The sequence below is a fragment of the Carettochelys insculpta genome, chromosome 2 (assembly GCF_033958435.1).
Source record: "Carettochelys insculpta isolate YL-2023 chromosome 2, ASM3395843v1, whole genome shotgun sequence".
Lineage (NCBI taxonomy): Eukaryota > Metazoa > Chordata > Testudines > Carettochelyidae > Carettochelys > Carettochelys insculpta.
The window spans coordinates 2,083,966-2,096,600 of NC_134138.1; the positions used below are offsets into that span (position 1 = coordinate 2,083,966).

Genomic DNA, 12,635 nt, shown 5'->3' on the forward strand with positions numbered 1-12,635 from the left:
GTTTACAATCTTGTGGGGCCGCGTTACTAGCTGTCCAGGGCCGTGGGTTGGACACTCCTGTTATAGGTGATCAGCTTGGCTTACCAGGGAAATCTTTGGTCAGCTTAAACACAAAACAAATTTACAAGAGGTGGAAACTCAGGCAGATGACTAGGGAGGAGTATAAATATATTGTTTGAACATGCAGGGATGCAATCAGGACGGCCCAAGCACAACTGGAGTCACAACTAGGAAGGGTAGTAAGAAGGGTTTCTACAAGTACGTTAGCAATAAGAAGATCAGAGAGGGGGTGTGGCCGTTACTGCATGAGCGAGGTGACCTAGTGACAGATGACGTGGAAAAAGCTGAAGTGCTGAGTGCTTGTTTTGCCTCAGTCTTCAAAGTCAGCTCCCAGACTGTTGCGTCAGGAGGTGGGTAGCCCATGGTGGGAAAAGAACAGGTTGAGGATTATTTAGAAAAGCTGGATATACACAAATCCAAGGGGCCAGATCTAATGCAGCCTAGGGTGCTGAGGGAGTTGGCTAGTGTGATTGCAGAGCCATTGGCCGTGATCTCTGAAAACTGGGGCTCGGGAGATCCCAGACAAGTAGAAAAAGGCTCAAGTTGTAGTGCTACTCATAGTTGTGCCAATCATTAAAAAAAGGGAAGGAGAATCCGGGGAACTACCAACCCTTCAGCCGTGGAAACTCATGGAGGTATCCTAAAGTAATGTATTGTGTAACACACAGAGAGGAAGGTGACTGGGAACAGTCAACATGGATTCATGACCAACCTGAACGCCTTCTGGGATGAGATAACTGGCTCTGTGGGTATTGGAAAAGTGGTGGCAGTGATGCACCTGAATTAAGCAAAGCTTCTGATATTGTCTCCCACAGTATGCCTGCTAGCAAGAAAAAGCAGCACGGCTTGCAGATCATCAGGCTCAACAAGTAGTGATCAGCGGCTCAATGTCTAGGAGGCAGCCAGTATCGAGGGGAGTGCCCCCAAAACCGGTGTTGTCCAGCTTCTTCATTAAAGATCTGGACAAGGGGGTGGATCGCACCCCCAGCAAGTTTACAGACAGAGCTCAGAGGGAGATAGACATGCTTGAGGGCAGTGAAAGGGTCCAGAGTGACCTAGATGAATTGGAGAATTGGGGCCAAAAGAAATCTGATGCAGTTCAACAAGTGCAGAGTCCTGCCCTTAGGATGGAGGAATCCCAAATACTGCTACAGGCTGGGGACTGACTGGCTAAGCAGCAGCTCTGCAGAAAAGGACCTGGGGACTGCAGAGGACAAGAAGCTGGATATGAGTCATCAGCGTGCTCTTGTTGTCAAAAGGGCAGTAATTTAAAGCCTTATTGAAAACACAGGAAGAAACCACCCTGGTGCACAGTAAGAAAAGCAAATATGGTAGGCAACAATCTTCGCTTACCAGGGAAATCCTTGGTGAGCTTAAACTCAAAAGGGATGCACGTAAGAAGTGGAAACTTGGACAGTTGACTAAGGAAGAGGATAAAGATATGGCTGGAGAATGCCAGGCAATCTGGAAAATGAAAGCACAATTGGAACTGCAGCTAGCAAGTGAGTAAAGGGTAACAAGAACGGTTTCCTACAGGAATATTACCAATTAGAGGGTTATCAGGGAGGGTGTGGGGCCATTACTGAATGAGAGGGGTAACCTGGTGACAGGATGTAGAAAAGGCTGAAGTACTCGATGTATTTTTTTTTTTTTTTTGCTTCTGTCTTAATGGACGTGGTCAATTCCCAGATTACTGCACCAGACAATGCAGTATGGGAAGACGCTGGGCACTCCTCGGTAGGGAAAGAACAGGTTAAGGGCTATTTGGAAAAGCTAAATGCACACAAATGCATGGGTCCAGATTTAATGCACCCAAGGGTGCGGAAGGAATTGGCAGATGTCATTGCAGAGCCTTTGGCCATTATCTTTGAAAACTTGTGGTGATCAGAAAAGGTCCTGGATGACTGGAAAAAGGCAAATGTTGTGCCCTCTTTTAAAAAGGAAAGGAAGACAATCCAGGGAACTATAGACTGGTCAGCCTCACCTCAGTCCCTGGAAAAGTCACAGAGGGGATCCTCCAGGTATACATTTTGGAGCATTTGGAAAAGGGAACATGATCAAGAGTAGTCAATGTGGATTCACCAAGGGCAAGTCCTGCCTCACCAATCTGATTAGCTTCTATGATGAGGTAACTGGCTCTGTAGACAGGGAAGTCAGTGGATGTGATATACCTTGACTTCAGCAAAGCTTTTGATACAGTCTTCCACAATATTCTTGCCCATAAGTTAAGTAGTATGGATTGGATAAATGGACTGTAAGATGAACAGAAAGCTGGCTAGATGATCAGCCCCAACAGGGAGTGATCAGTGGCTCAGTGTCTGGTTGCCAGTTGGTTTCAAGTGGAGGGCCACAAGGATCAGTTCTAGGGTCAGTATCGTTCAACATCTTTATTATATCCTGGATGAGGGGATGGACTGCACCCTCTGCAAATTTGCAGATGACACTAAGCTAGGGTGATAGGTAGATACATTGGAGGGTAGGGATAGGGTCCAGAGTGACCAAGATAAATTGGAGGATTGGGACAAAAGAAATCTGATGAGGTTCAAAAAGGACAAGTGCAGAGTCCTGCACCTGGGACAGAAGAATCCTAGGCACTGTTAGAGGCTGAGGACCAACTGGGAAAGCAGCAGTGCAGCGGAAAAGGACCTGGAGATTACAGTGGATGGGAGGCTGGACATAAGAACAGTGTGCCCTTGTAGCCAGGAACGCTAATGGTACATTGGGCTGCTTAGGAGGAGCATTTCCAGCAGATCTAGAGAAGTTATTATTCCCCTCTACTCGGCACTGGTCAGGCCACATCTGGAGTACTGCATCCAGTTCTGGGGCCCTCCAGTATGGAAAGGTTCAGGATGCATGGGAGCCGGTCCAGTGGAGGCCAACAGAATGAATAGTGGGCTGAGGGAACCTATGAGGAAAGGCTAAAGGATCTGGGCTTATTTAATTTGCAGAAGAGAAAAGTGAGGGGGGATTTGATAGCAGCCTTCAACTTCCTGAAGATGGGCTCTAAAGAGGATGGAGAGAGGCTGTTCTCAGTAGTGATGGATGACAGAACAAGGAACAATGGTCTAAAGTTACAGAGGAGGAGGAGGAGGCGGCTTGATACTAGGGGACGCTATTTCACCAGGAAAGTGGTGAAGCACTGAAGTGTATTACCAAGACAGGTGGTGGAATCTTCATCCCTAGAGGATTTTAAGTCCCTGCTTGACAAAGCCACGGCCAAGGTGATTTAGTTATGGTTGATCCTGCTTTGGGGAGGGGGCTGAACTTGATGACTTCCTGAGGTCCCTTCCAGCCCTAGGATTCTATGATTGCAGCCAGATCAGGAGTGTGGCACCCAGTTCTAGGCCCCCCATTACAAAGAGGTGTGAACACGTTGGAGAGAGTCCAGTGGAGGGCAACAAAAATTATTATGGGGCTGGAGCACATGACTTGTGAGAAGCAGCTGAGGGAATGAGGCTTACTTAGGTGGCAGAAGAGGGAGGATTTGACAGTCTTCCGCTACGTTTCCGCAGGGGATGGAGAGAGGCTGTTCTCAGTGGTGGCAGATGACAGAATGAGGAGCAGGGGTCTCAAGTTGTAGTGGGGGAGGTGTAGTTTGGATATTAGGAAGAACTATTTCACAAGGAGGGTGTTACCTAAGGAGCTGGTGGAATTTCCATCCCTAGAGGCTTTTGAGGTCAGGATAGACAAAGCCCTGGCAGGGATGATTTATTTGGGGTTGGTCCTGCTTTGAGCAGGGATTCAGACTAGATGATCCCCTGCGGTCTTTCCCACCCAGATCGTCTATGAAAATCCACCATCATTTGCAGCACCTTCTCCAGCGCCTTCTCCCCTCACATGCGGACTGAATGTTTGTTCCAGGTGCTGCTTTGGGTTGAAGCCCAGCTTGTTCTTCAGCGAGACGCTTCCCTGGGCTGAGAAAGCTGCGCAGCAGATGTGCCAGGGTTTGCCAATGATGAGACTGAGCTGTACTTTCCAGAAACAGCAGAGTTCCCCTTTTCTGAACAGGAGCCGTTAGGGACTGGGTCTAATCTTGGGCCATGTTCCAGAATCCAGAATGGCATCGACAGGTTGGCAGTAAGCCTGGCTGGGTGCTGCTCCAGCCCTTGGAGCTTGTTCCTCTGCAGGGGCTTTATTGCTTTCCCATGCTGCAATTTCTGTGTAGGATGTGACTCAGTGGGATAAATTAAACCTCTCACCAATATCCCTTCTGCTTCCTTCACTTCCTACATAAAGTGTGTTTGGCAGATAATACGCAGCCCCTGGTGCCTGGGGGTGGAAAGGTGCGTTTCCTGCCACAAAGCCTTTCAAAAGGGCCTGGATGGCATAGCAGGCTGTCTATTGGCCTTTGCTCCAAAGCATTTGTGCGCATCACTGCCCTGTTCTTCATGCCCCTCTTCTTTTGTTAATCAAGCCACTCAATCTCCCCAGCCCAAGGTTATCCCTTTAGGGTCTGCTTTGCCAGGAATTCACCCACTGCCTCAGATCAGCAGAGGTGGTTCTCTAGCTGATTTACGCTGCTTGTGCGGAGGTCAACAGCTTGCAGCTTTCATTCAATTGCCTTCTTGAATGCCACTTGTCCCAGCCTTTCAGTTTTTTTGACATTCTAACAGAGCCTGAAGATACCTCCAGTCATTCTTGCTTCACCATTTGGTTTGTATGTTGGCTGTTACATTACAATCAACTCCTCCTTATTCACCTTCTTTAGGAACAACTCCCCTTCACACCACCTGTACAAAATCGTGAAGTCGCTCTGGGTCTGGGTCAACAAATCCAGCAGTACCCACATGCACTGCCTGTATGGTTTGTGCCGGAATAAAGTATTTGCTAATTACACTGAGTTGCAGTCATCTGCTGTTTGTCTGGCCATGAGATGGCATCCCCATAGAGCAGCATCATTCTGGGGCATTCAGGACCAACGCAGCAATTCCAGTCACCTTGTACAATATACATGTCTCCACCGTGAGCAGTGCTAATGCCATCTCAGTGTTGCCATGGGAGTTCTCAGACTATCGTAGTCAGGAGCAAAGTGTAAACAATAGAAGAGTCACATGCTGACGATAGGCTGCCAATCTGAGGGTCATTAACCTGCTGCTGACCAACTTATGGGGGCTGATATACTTCCTCACCCGCAGCACCCCCACGTGCTCTGTTACTGCTGCTCCAAATCAACGTTTCCTTCTGCAGCCATCCCTCCATTCCCAGACCACCAAGACTCGCCCAAGCCAGCCACATCTGCTTACTGTGAGAGGTCGTGGTTGCAGCAGGAGGCAGCCTGCTCTCATGGCATAAACATCCCAGGGGCCAGTGGATGCTAAAAGGGCGGTTAGGGCCAGGATGGGGGTAGGAAACAAGCTCTCAACGCCTATAAAATGCTGCAAGTGGTCAGCCAAACCTCCGACAGCCATCGCTTGCCTTGGTGCAGCAGTAGAGTCTCTGTGAAAAGCAGAGACATGAAAGGTGAGGCGCTGGCATCTTTCAAAGACACCAGACTGCTCAGGGTGGGTGAAGATCTTCAGCCTGGGGGAAGCCCCTAAGCAGGAGGAACACATGCCAGGCAGGAGGTGCGCTCCTCAGGGCAGATCACCATCCTTGAAGGGCCATCTCAGTGGATGTGAGATGACCGCCACCAGCGTTACCATCGAAAGTCACACATGGCACCAGGGCTGCTGCACTGGTGGGGACACTGCCTGAGTAATTCCAGCAGTGAGAAGAGACGACTGGACTACACAAGAATTAAACTGTCCATGCCAGAGTTCTCCACAGGCCCACGGCTGGTTACCCGCGTTGCTAAGTATTTATACTTTACTTCCCATCTGCACAGGACGGTGTTGGGCATTTCCCAGCTAGGTCAAGAAGCTTCTCTCCAAAGAGTTGTGCCTGCAGGTGTAGAAGTTTTGTATGAATGGGGAGCCAAAGAGACAAGAAGGGGAAGAAGAGAAGGAGCCATGGTGGGGTTGAGGTGGGCAGCCTGCTCCAGGCTGGGAAGAAGTGTCCTTTGGGTTCTTACCTGCTCCCAGGCCTGCTCCAGCCCTTGGAGGTTCCACTTCCCACCCCGCTACCAGGCACCACAGAGGTAACATAACCTCTCTATCCCTATTCACAAATCCTGTTTATGCAGTCAGGTTACGCATCCAGTGAGCTCCAGAGATTGGTGCTTTCTTCCCAGCACACATTACATACAGACTTCATGCTGGCTGCACAACTCAGGCTCAAGGGCTGAGGATCTATTAAAAAGCTGCCCAAAAAAGGGTTGGGTATTTCTATGGTTAATACAAGCAGCAGAGGTAGAGCAGCAAGTGCCAGCAGGAGAGCTTTAGGAGAGAGAGCGAGAACTTGCTGCTTTGAGCCAAACCCTAATCAGAAACGCCCAGGAGGAGTTGTCCCATGCTGCCTCTTGCAGGTCTTGCACCTTCTGCTCTGCCCGTCCTGCGTGTGCCCCAGAACGTGGCAGTACTGTATTCAGCCATCCCTATGTGCAGCCTGACCAGCTGAACCAAACATCTCAGCACAAGGAATTCTCTCCGGCTGTTGTGAGACAAGGCAAGACAGCTGCACGTTGACAGCCTGTCCCGCAGGGTGGGACAGACAGTTCTGGGAGAGAGCCTGAAGAGTGACCTTGGCTGAGCTGCCTCTGACACGGTGCCGTCATGACTGGAAATATGAGAAACGTTTAGAGATAATGATTAGCCTGTTGGAACTGGAGGCCCAGTGGAGGTTGTTACACTGAGCTGCTAGCAGCCACTACAGCTTATGTGCTTTGTTAGATTTAGCTAGACAAGACTGGATAGCAGAAATACCTCAGAGCAGTCGGAGGGAGCTTTTCTTTGGGCAAGGAGCTGGTACCTAGACTCCCCACCAGCTGGGCGGCAGGGGGCCCCTGGAAGCCCTGCTGGTGGTCACCAGTCTGCAGGTGACTACAACTGGGATGTCTCACGCCCATTTTGTGTGTGCACATAATCTAAACACCTCGTAGTTTTAGATCAGTACCAGTCATTTGTCACACAGAAGCATCTGTGTGTTCCAAAAGACAGAGAAGTCCTGTGGCACCTTACAGACCAACAGATTTTTTGGAGCATAAGCTTTCACGGGCAAGATGCATCTGACACAGCGGGTCTTGGCCCACGAAAGCTCATGCTCCAAAACCCTGTTAGTCTAGAAGGTGCCATGAGACTTCTCATCGTTTCTGTAGATCCAGACTAACATGGCTACCTCTCCGACACTTGTGTGTTCCAAATGACTGACACTGCCCGGAGACAAACAGTTAAGTCACCCCCACTTCAGGTTCTGAGAACCCGGGGTAACGTTGGAGACCAAACTCCAGGCTAGCGGGATCTCGGCACTGGTCCCATCTGGCTGTTCTGTGCTGGTACGAGGGGCCCCTTTTGCTAGCGTAACCCGGTAAAAATTGGATTGCCCAAATCAGCCCCTCAAGGCACAAGAGCATCTAGCCTAGGCCAGCACCCCTTGATCTGCACGAATCTGCGCAGACCAGGGCCAGGACCCTGCAGCTGCCCAGTAACACATGGCAACAGAAGTGCTTGTTAGAGAAATCTTTTAATAGATCAGGAACTTGATGCCAACACTCTCAGTACCTGCAGATGAGCAATCACTCTCCATCACACCCTACGCACGGAACCAGGCACAGACTCCACAAGAGCCTACGCAGGACCCGCAGCTGGACTAGACGACCTCCTGAGGTCCCTTCCAGCCCTAGAATTCTACGATTCTACGTTCAGCAGGCCCAAAGCTTGGCCCTGTTTAACACAGGCAGCCGGGATCCCATCAGGTCCTCCATCACACTCCCAGCTGCCAGGATGTGGAAGCACGACATGCTGGGAGCTCCTATCTCTGCAGGCCAGACTTCCCCACTCAGGATGGGATGACTGCTGTCTGCTCCGAGGTCGGTGACCCTCAGCCAGGTATCCCATGGCGCCCTGCTCTCCAGGCAGGGGAGCAGCATGTCTCTCTCAGACACTTTGGCCACTTCCATCCTACAGCTGGTGACTGGCTTTGGGCTGAGACTTCGAACACAAATGCAAGCTGCAGCAAGTGAACACGGCCGCCCTTCCTCCCTGCATCAGTGCACGCAGGCAACGAGGGCTCAGATAATCTCCTCCCAGAGTAAAGTGCCATCAGGATGAGGCACTTGGTTCCACAGGAGACACGCAGACCGGGCACGGGTCCATCACAAGAGGGTTGTGACTTCATCCTGGGCTTCCAATCCCCTCTACGTGGACAGCTGTGCGTGGCTGCTCCCACACTGCTGCCAGTACACAGCACACTGCCACAGTGTGCTCACAGCTTTCACCCTTCCCTGCAGTGAAGTCACAACCGCAGCCACCCTGCACCTGGCCTGGCTCGGCTCATCTCTGGCCCACTCAGCAGCAGCTCCCTTACCCTCCCTGCGCCGCAGCCAGGCCAGTGTCTGACTCCAAGTCCTGTGCTTCCTGCCCAGTCCCGCTTTGCACGACACTGCTGCCCCTAGTCCAGAGCCAGCCAAACCTCCTGCAGAGCTGCCAACTCTCTAAGCTGCAGCTCTAGCTCAGGGCTCTTCCTGGAGGCCGCCTCCTGCTCTACATTTGTCAAACTCTCCTTCCTGTGGCAGGAAGCCACCCAGGCACTCACCACCTCCCCCAGCTGCACCCAATCCCAGCCCCCAGGGCCTCACTGGCTTGCGCCCATAGCCCTGCCCTTCCGCTGCACAGGGGACTCAGAGCTCAGAGGGCAGGCGCAGAAGCTGCAGGTCTGGCTCTGGGCTGCATTTACCCAGGGGTCCTGCAGCTGCACGCCAAATGGTCGCACAGGAAGTGTTCCCCCAGATGCTGGCAGGGCACACTGAGATCCCAGCATGCAGTGCTCCCGCGGGCCTGAGCCGTCTCCACCCACAGGGGGCGGGGACTGGTCCTGGCCCATGGTCACACCTGCAGCCGGCACCACTCAGAGTCGGTTCAGCCCAGCTCTTGGCTGGGCAGTCTGGCTCCTGGGGCTTAGTGCAAAGCACTGCAGTGCCCAGGGGCACAAGAGGCTCAGAGCTGGCCTGGCAGGGATCAGGCCCTACGCTCTGAGGAACTGGGCCCACTTCTCATCCCATCCAGCAGCCTCCACAACGTAGAGCAGTCAGCAGCACTCAGCCCACGCAGGCAGCACCGCAGAGCAGCGCTCCTAGAGCCCCCTATGCTGCTCCCCCCCGACAGAGCGAGGCAGAGGCCCCAGAGCCCTGGCCACAAGGAGCAATGGGCCAACAAGGGGACGTGGCCCAGGCCCTGGCGTCCTTGGGAAGCTGTGGGCCAGCTGCCCAGACCCTGCCTGAGAGAGACCACTGCTGCAGGAGCTGTGCTGTGCTGGGTCCCCAAGGGTGCGCGCACGCAGGCAGAGAAAGCCCGCACACAGCGGGGCAGGGACGGGAGCAAGCAGGGCTGCCAGAAGCAGCCACGGATAGGGGAAAAGGTCTGACTGGCTCACGAAGAGCCCCTGCCCCCACCCACACTAGCCACTCCAAGCTGCAGTGTTCCCATGGCCTGGCCTCTGCTGGCACACCCTCTGCTCACTCATGTCTCTGGGCCCGTCTCAGCGGCAGGCCCCACAACACGGCAAACCGAACCCCGGCCAGGCAGGCACAAACCTGCCTGATAGAGCTGTCCCACTCCCGCCGGGCCAGATCTAGCTCCGCAGAGCCTCACGCTGCCAGGGAAGAGAAGCTTCGGCACAGTGAGCCCCACGCTCTCTGGAGGACCACGGCCAGCTGGCAGCGCCCAGCCCATGGCTCGACAGCCTCACGGCACAGGCCCTGGGGGCTGGTACAAAGCTACGGCCTGCCCGCCACTCAGTGCGGGCACAGAGTTGCCACCCTGACCCTACAGTCCAACCCGTGTGGTGACCCAGCCCAAGGGGCAGTGCTGGGGAGGGCTCAGACCAGCACTGCAGGGGCTGGGGCGGGGCAGTCCAGGCATGAGACGCGGCTAGCAGAATTCCGAGAGGTGGATGAAGTCATCCAGGGAGCCCGAGCTCCGGGGGCAGGGTGCAGCCGAGCCAGCCTCTCGCCTTCCCTTTTCCTGGGGAGAGTCCAGCGCCAGAGGGGAGAGAGAGCAGAGAAGTTGTGTCAGTCACCGAGCCCGACTGGCCAGAGCCAGTCGCTCTCCAGGCCTTGGCTGGGCTAGCGGGTGAAGCGCAGCTCCCAACAGGGCAGCCCCCAGCTGAGCCACAGCCCAGCTAAGCTTTGGACAGGCCCGACAGGGGGCATCAGCTGGTGCTGCTGCCCCCCCGAGGTGTGCAGCTCTGACAAACTAGCCCAGGCAGGGCCTCGCTGGCCCAGCCAGCCCGACCGCCGCTCCGCTCCGCTCCTTCCACTGCTCACCATTCGCCACACACAGAAAATGAGAGCCTGGCCGCATGGAGCTGGGAGGGAGGGGAAGAAGCTGCCACTCAGGGGCCTGTGTCATGCCGAACTCAGCCTGCAGTGCCCAAAGGCCCACAGCCCCTGGGACAGGGCCCTAGCAAAGTCACTGCTCCCAGCTGAGGAACTGCAGGCGCAGGCGAGGCAAATGCCAGCAGGGTCCCACCACGGCTGGGGGCTGCCCTCACTGCACCAGCCTGGCTGGAGGGGTCGGAACGCAAACTCCCCTGTGGAGCGAGGGCCGCAGGCCCCCCGGCCTGCTTTTCACTAGCAGAGAGGAGGCAGCTCTCCCTGGGGCCAGGGCCTCCACGCTCCCAGGAGCACCACCACAAGGCTCTAGTAGGCTGCTCCTGTCCATCCCTGCTCCCTGGCACGGTGCCTACAGAGTGGTGAGGGCACCACACCTGCTCCCCAGGCCAAACTGCCTCCAGAGTTACCTGCTGGTACTGTAAGATGCCCTCTTCCTCCTGCTGCATCCTCCACAGCTCCAGCTCATCCGGGCGGTAATTGCCAGGCACCACGTAGTCTGCCGGCCGGTCCGTGCTGCACATCTCACAGCCCGGCCGTGTGGGCTTGTTGATGAAGGTACACTTTGGACAGGACCAGCCCGCCTGCAGGGAACGAGATGGGCCCTTCAGCCACGCAGCACTGAGCAAGAGGGAGAGGTTGCCTGGGGCATGCACTCCCAGCACCTGTGGGAGCCCCAGCGTTAACAGACTCCCCTGCCCGTCCCCATACGAGGTGCACTGCAAGGCCAAAGGACAGGCAATGCGCACAGCAGCAGAGAAAACCCACCTCTGGAAGAAGGGGTCCCTTTTAATCAGTGCCCCTCCCCTGAGATGTGAGCACACTTTCTCGCCAGGGATCACACCCTGACTGCGATGGCCAAGGCAGCGACAGGCACAGAGACTGCGCCGGCGAAAGGCTCGCCTGGGAGCAGGCAGGCGTGTGACAAGGACTGCCCTCATTCCCTGCATGTGCAGGGCTGAGCCTCTTGGCTCGTGAAGGGGAGTGTGGAGCAGCCAGACAGGGAACAAACCTGCCCTGGTGACAGCAGAGGAGGAGCAGAGGAGATGGGCTGGGAGGAAGAGTCAGACAGGTGCACAAATGCACAGCTGAGAGCAGGGTGGAGGAATTGCTGAGACAGGCACATACCACACAGGTGAGAGCAGAGTGGGGGAAGGGCTCAGACGGGCACATACTGCACAGGTGAGAGCCGAGTGGGGGAAGGGCTCACACGGGCATACGCCACTCAGGTGAGGGTGGGATGGAGGAAGCAGTCAGACGGGCACACACTGAACAGGTGAGGGTGTGGTGGGGGAAGGGCTCAGACGGGCACATACTGCACAGGTGAGAGCCGAGTGGGGGAAGGGCTCAGACGGGCATACGCCACTCAGGTGAGGGTGGGATGGAGAAAGCAGTCAGACGGGCACACACTGAACAGGTGAGGGTGGGGTGGGGGAAGGGCTCAGACGGGCACATACTGCACAGGTGAGAGCAGAGTGGGGGAAGGGCTCAGACGGGCACATACTGCACAGGTGAGAGCCGAGTGGGGGAAGGGCTCAGACGGGCACATACTGCACAGGTGAGAGCAGAGTGGGGGAAGGGCTCAGACGGGCATACGCCACTCAGGTGAGGGTGGGATGGAGGAAGCAGTCAGACGGGCACACACTGAACAGGTGAGGGTGTGGTGGGGGAAGGGCTCAGACGGGCACATACTGCACAGGTGAGAGCCGAGTGGGGGAAGGGCTCAGACGGGCATACGCCACTCAGGTGAGGGTGGGATGGAGAAAGCAGTCAGACGGGCACACACTGAACAGGTGAGGGTGGGGTGGGGGAAGGGCTCAGACGGGCACATACTGCACAGGTGAGAGCCGAGTGGGGGAAGGGCTCAGACGGGCATACGCCACTCAGGTGAGGGTGGGATGGAGAAAGCAGTCAGACGGGCACACACTGAACAGGTGAGGGTGGGGTGGGGGAAGGGCTCAGACGGGCACATACTGCACAGGTGAGAGCAGAGTGGGGGAAGGGCTCAGACAGGCATATGCCACTCAGGTGAGGGTGGGATGGAGGAAGCAGTCAGACGGGCACACACTGAACAGGTGAGGGTGGGGTGGGGGAAGGGCTCAGACGGGCACACACTGAACAGGTGAGGGTGGGATGGAGAAAGCAGTCAGAC

At 55.1% G+C, this 12,635-nt stretch overlaps 1 protein-coding gene across 1 annotated transcript in view; it reads right to left on the reverse strand.

The window, feature by feature from the left end:
* The window catches only part of SHARPIN (SHANK associated RH domain interactor), a 37,676-nt gene that overhangs the window by 7,565 nt on the left and 17,476 nt on the right, over positions 1 to 12,635 (reverse strand). The window contains exon 8 of the mRNA XM_074986428.1: positions 10,894 to 11,067. Within this exon, the coding sequence (XP_074842529.1) occupies positions 10,894 to 11,067 (174 nt within the window). The remainder of the gene's footprint in view (positions 1 to 10,893; positions 11,068 to 12,635) is intronic.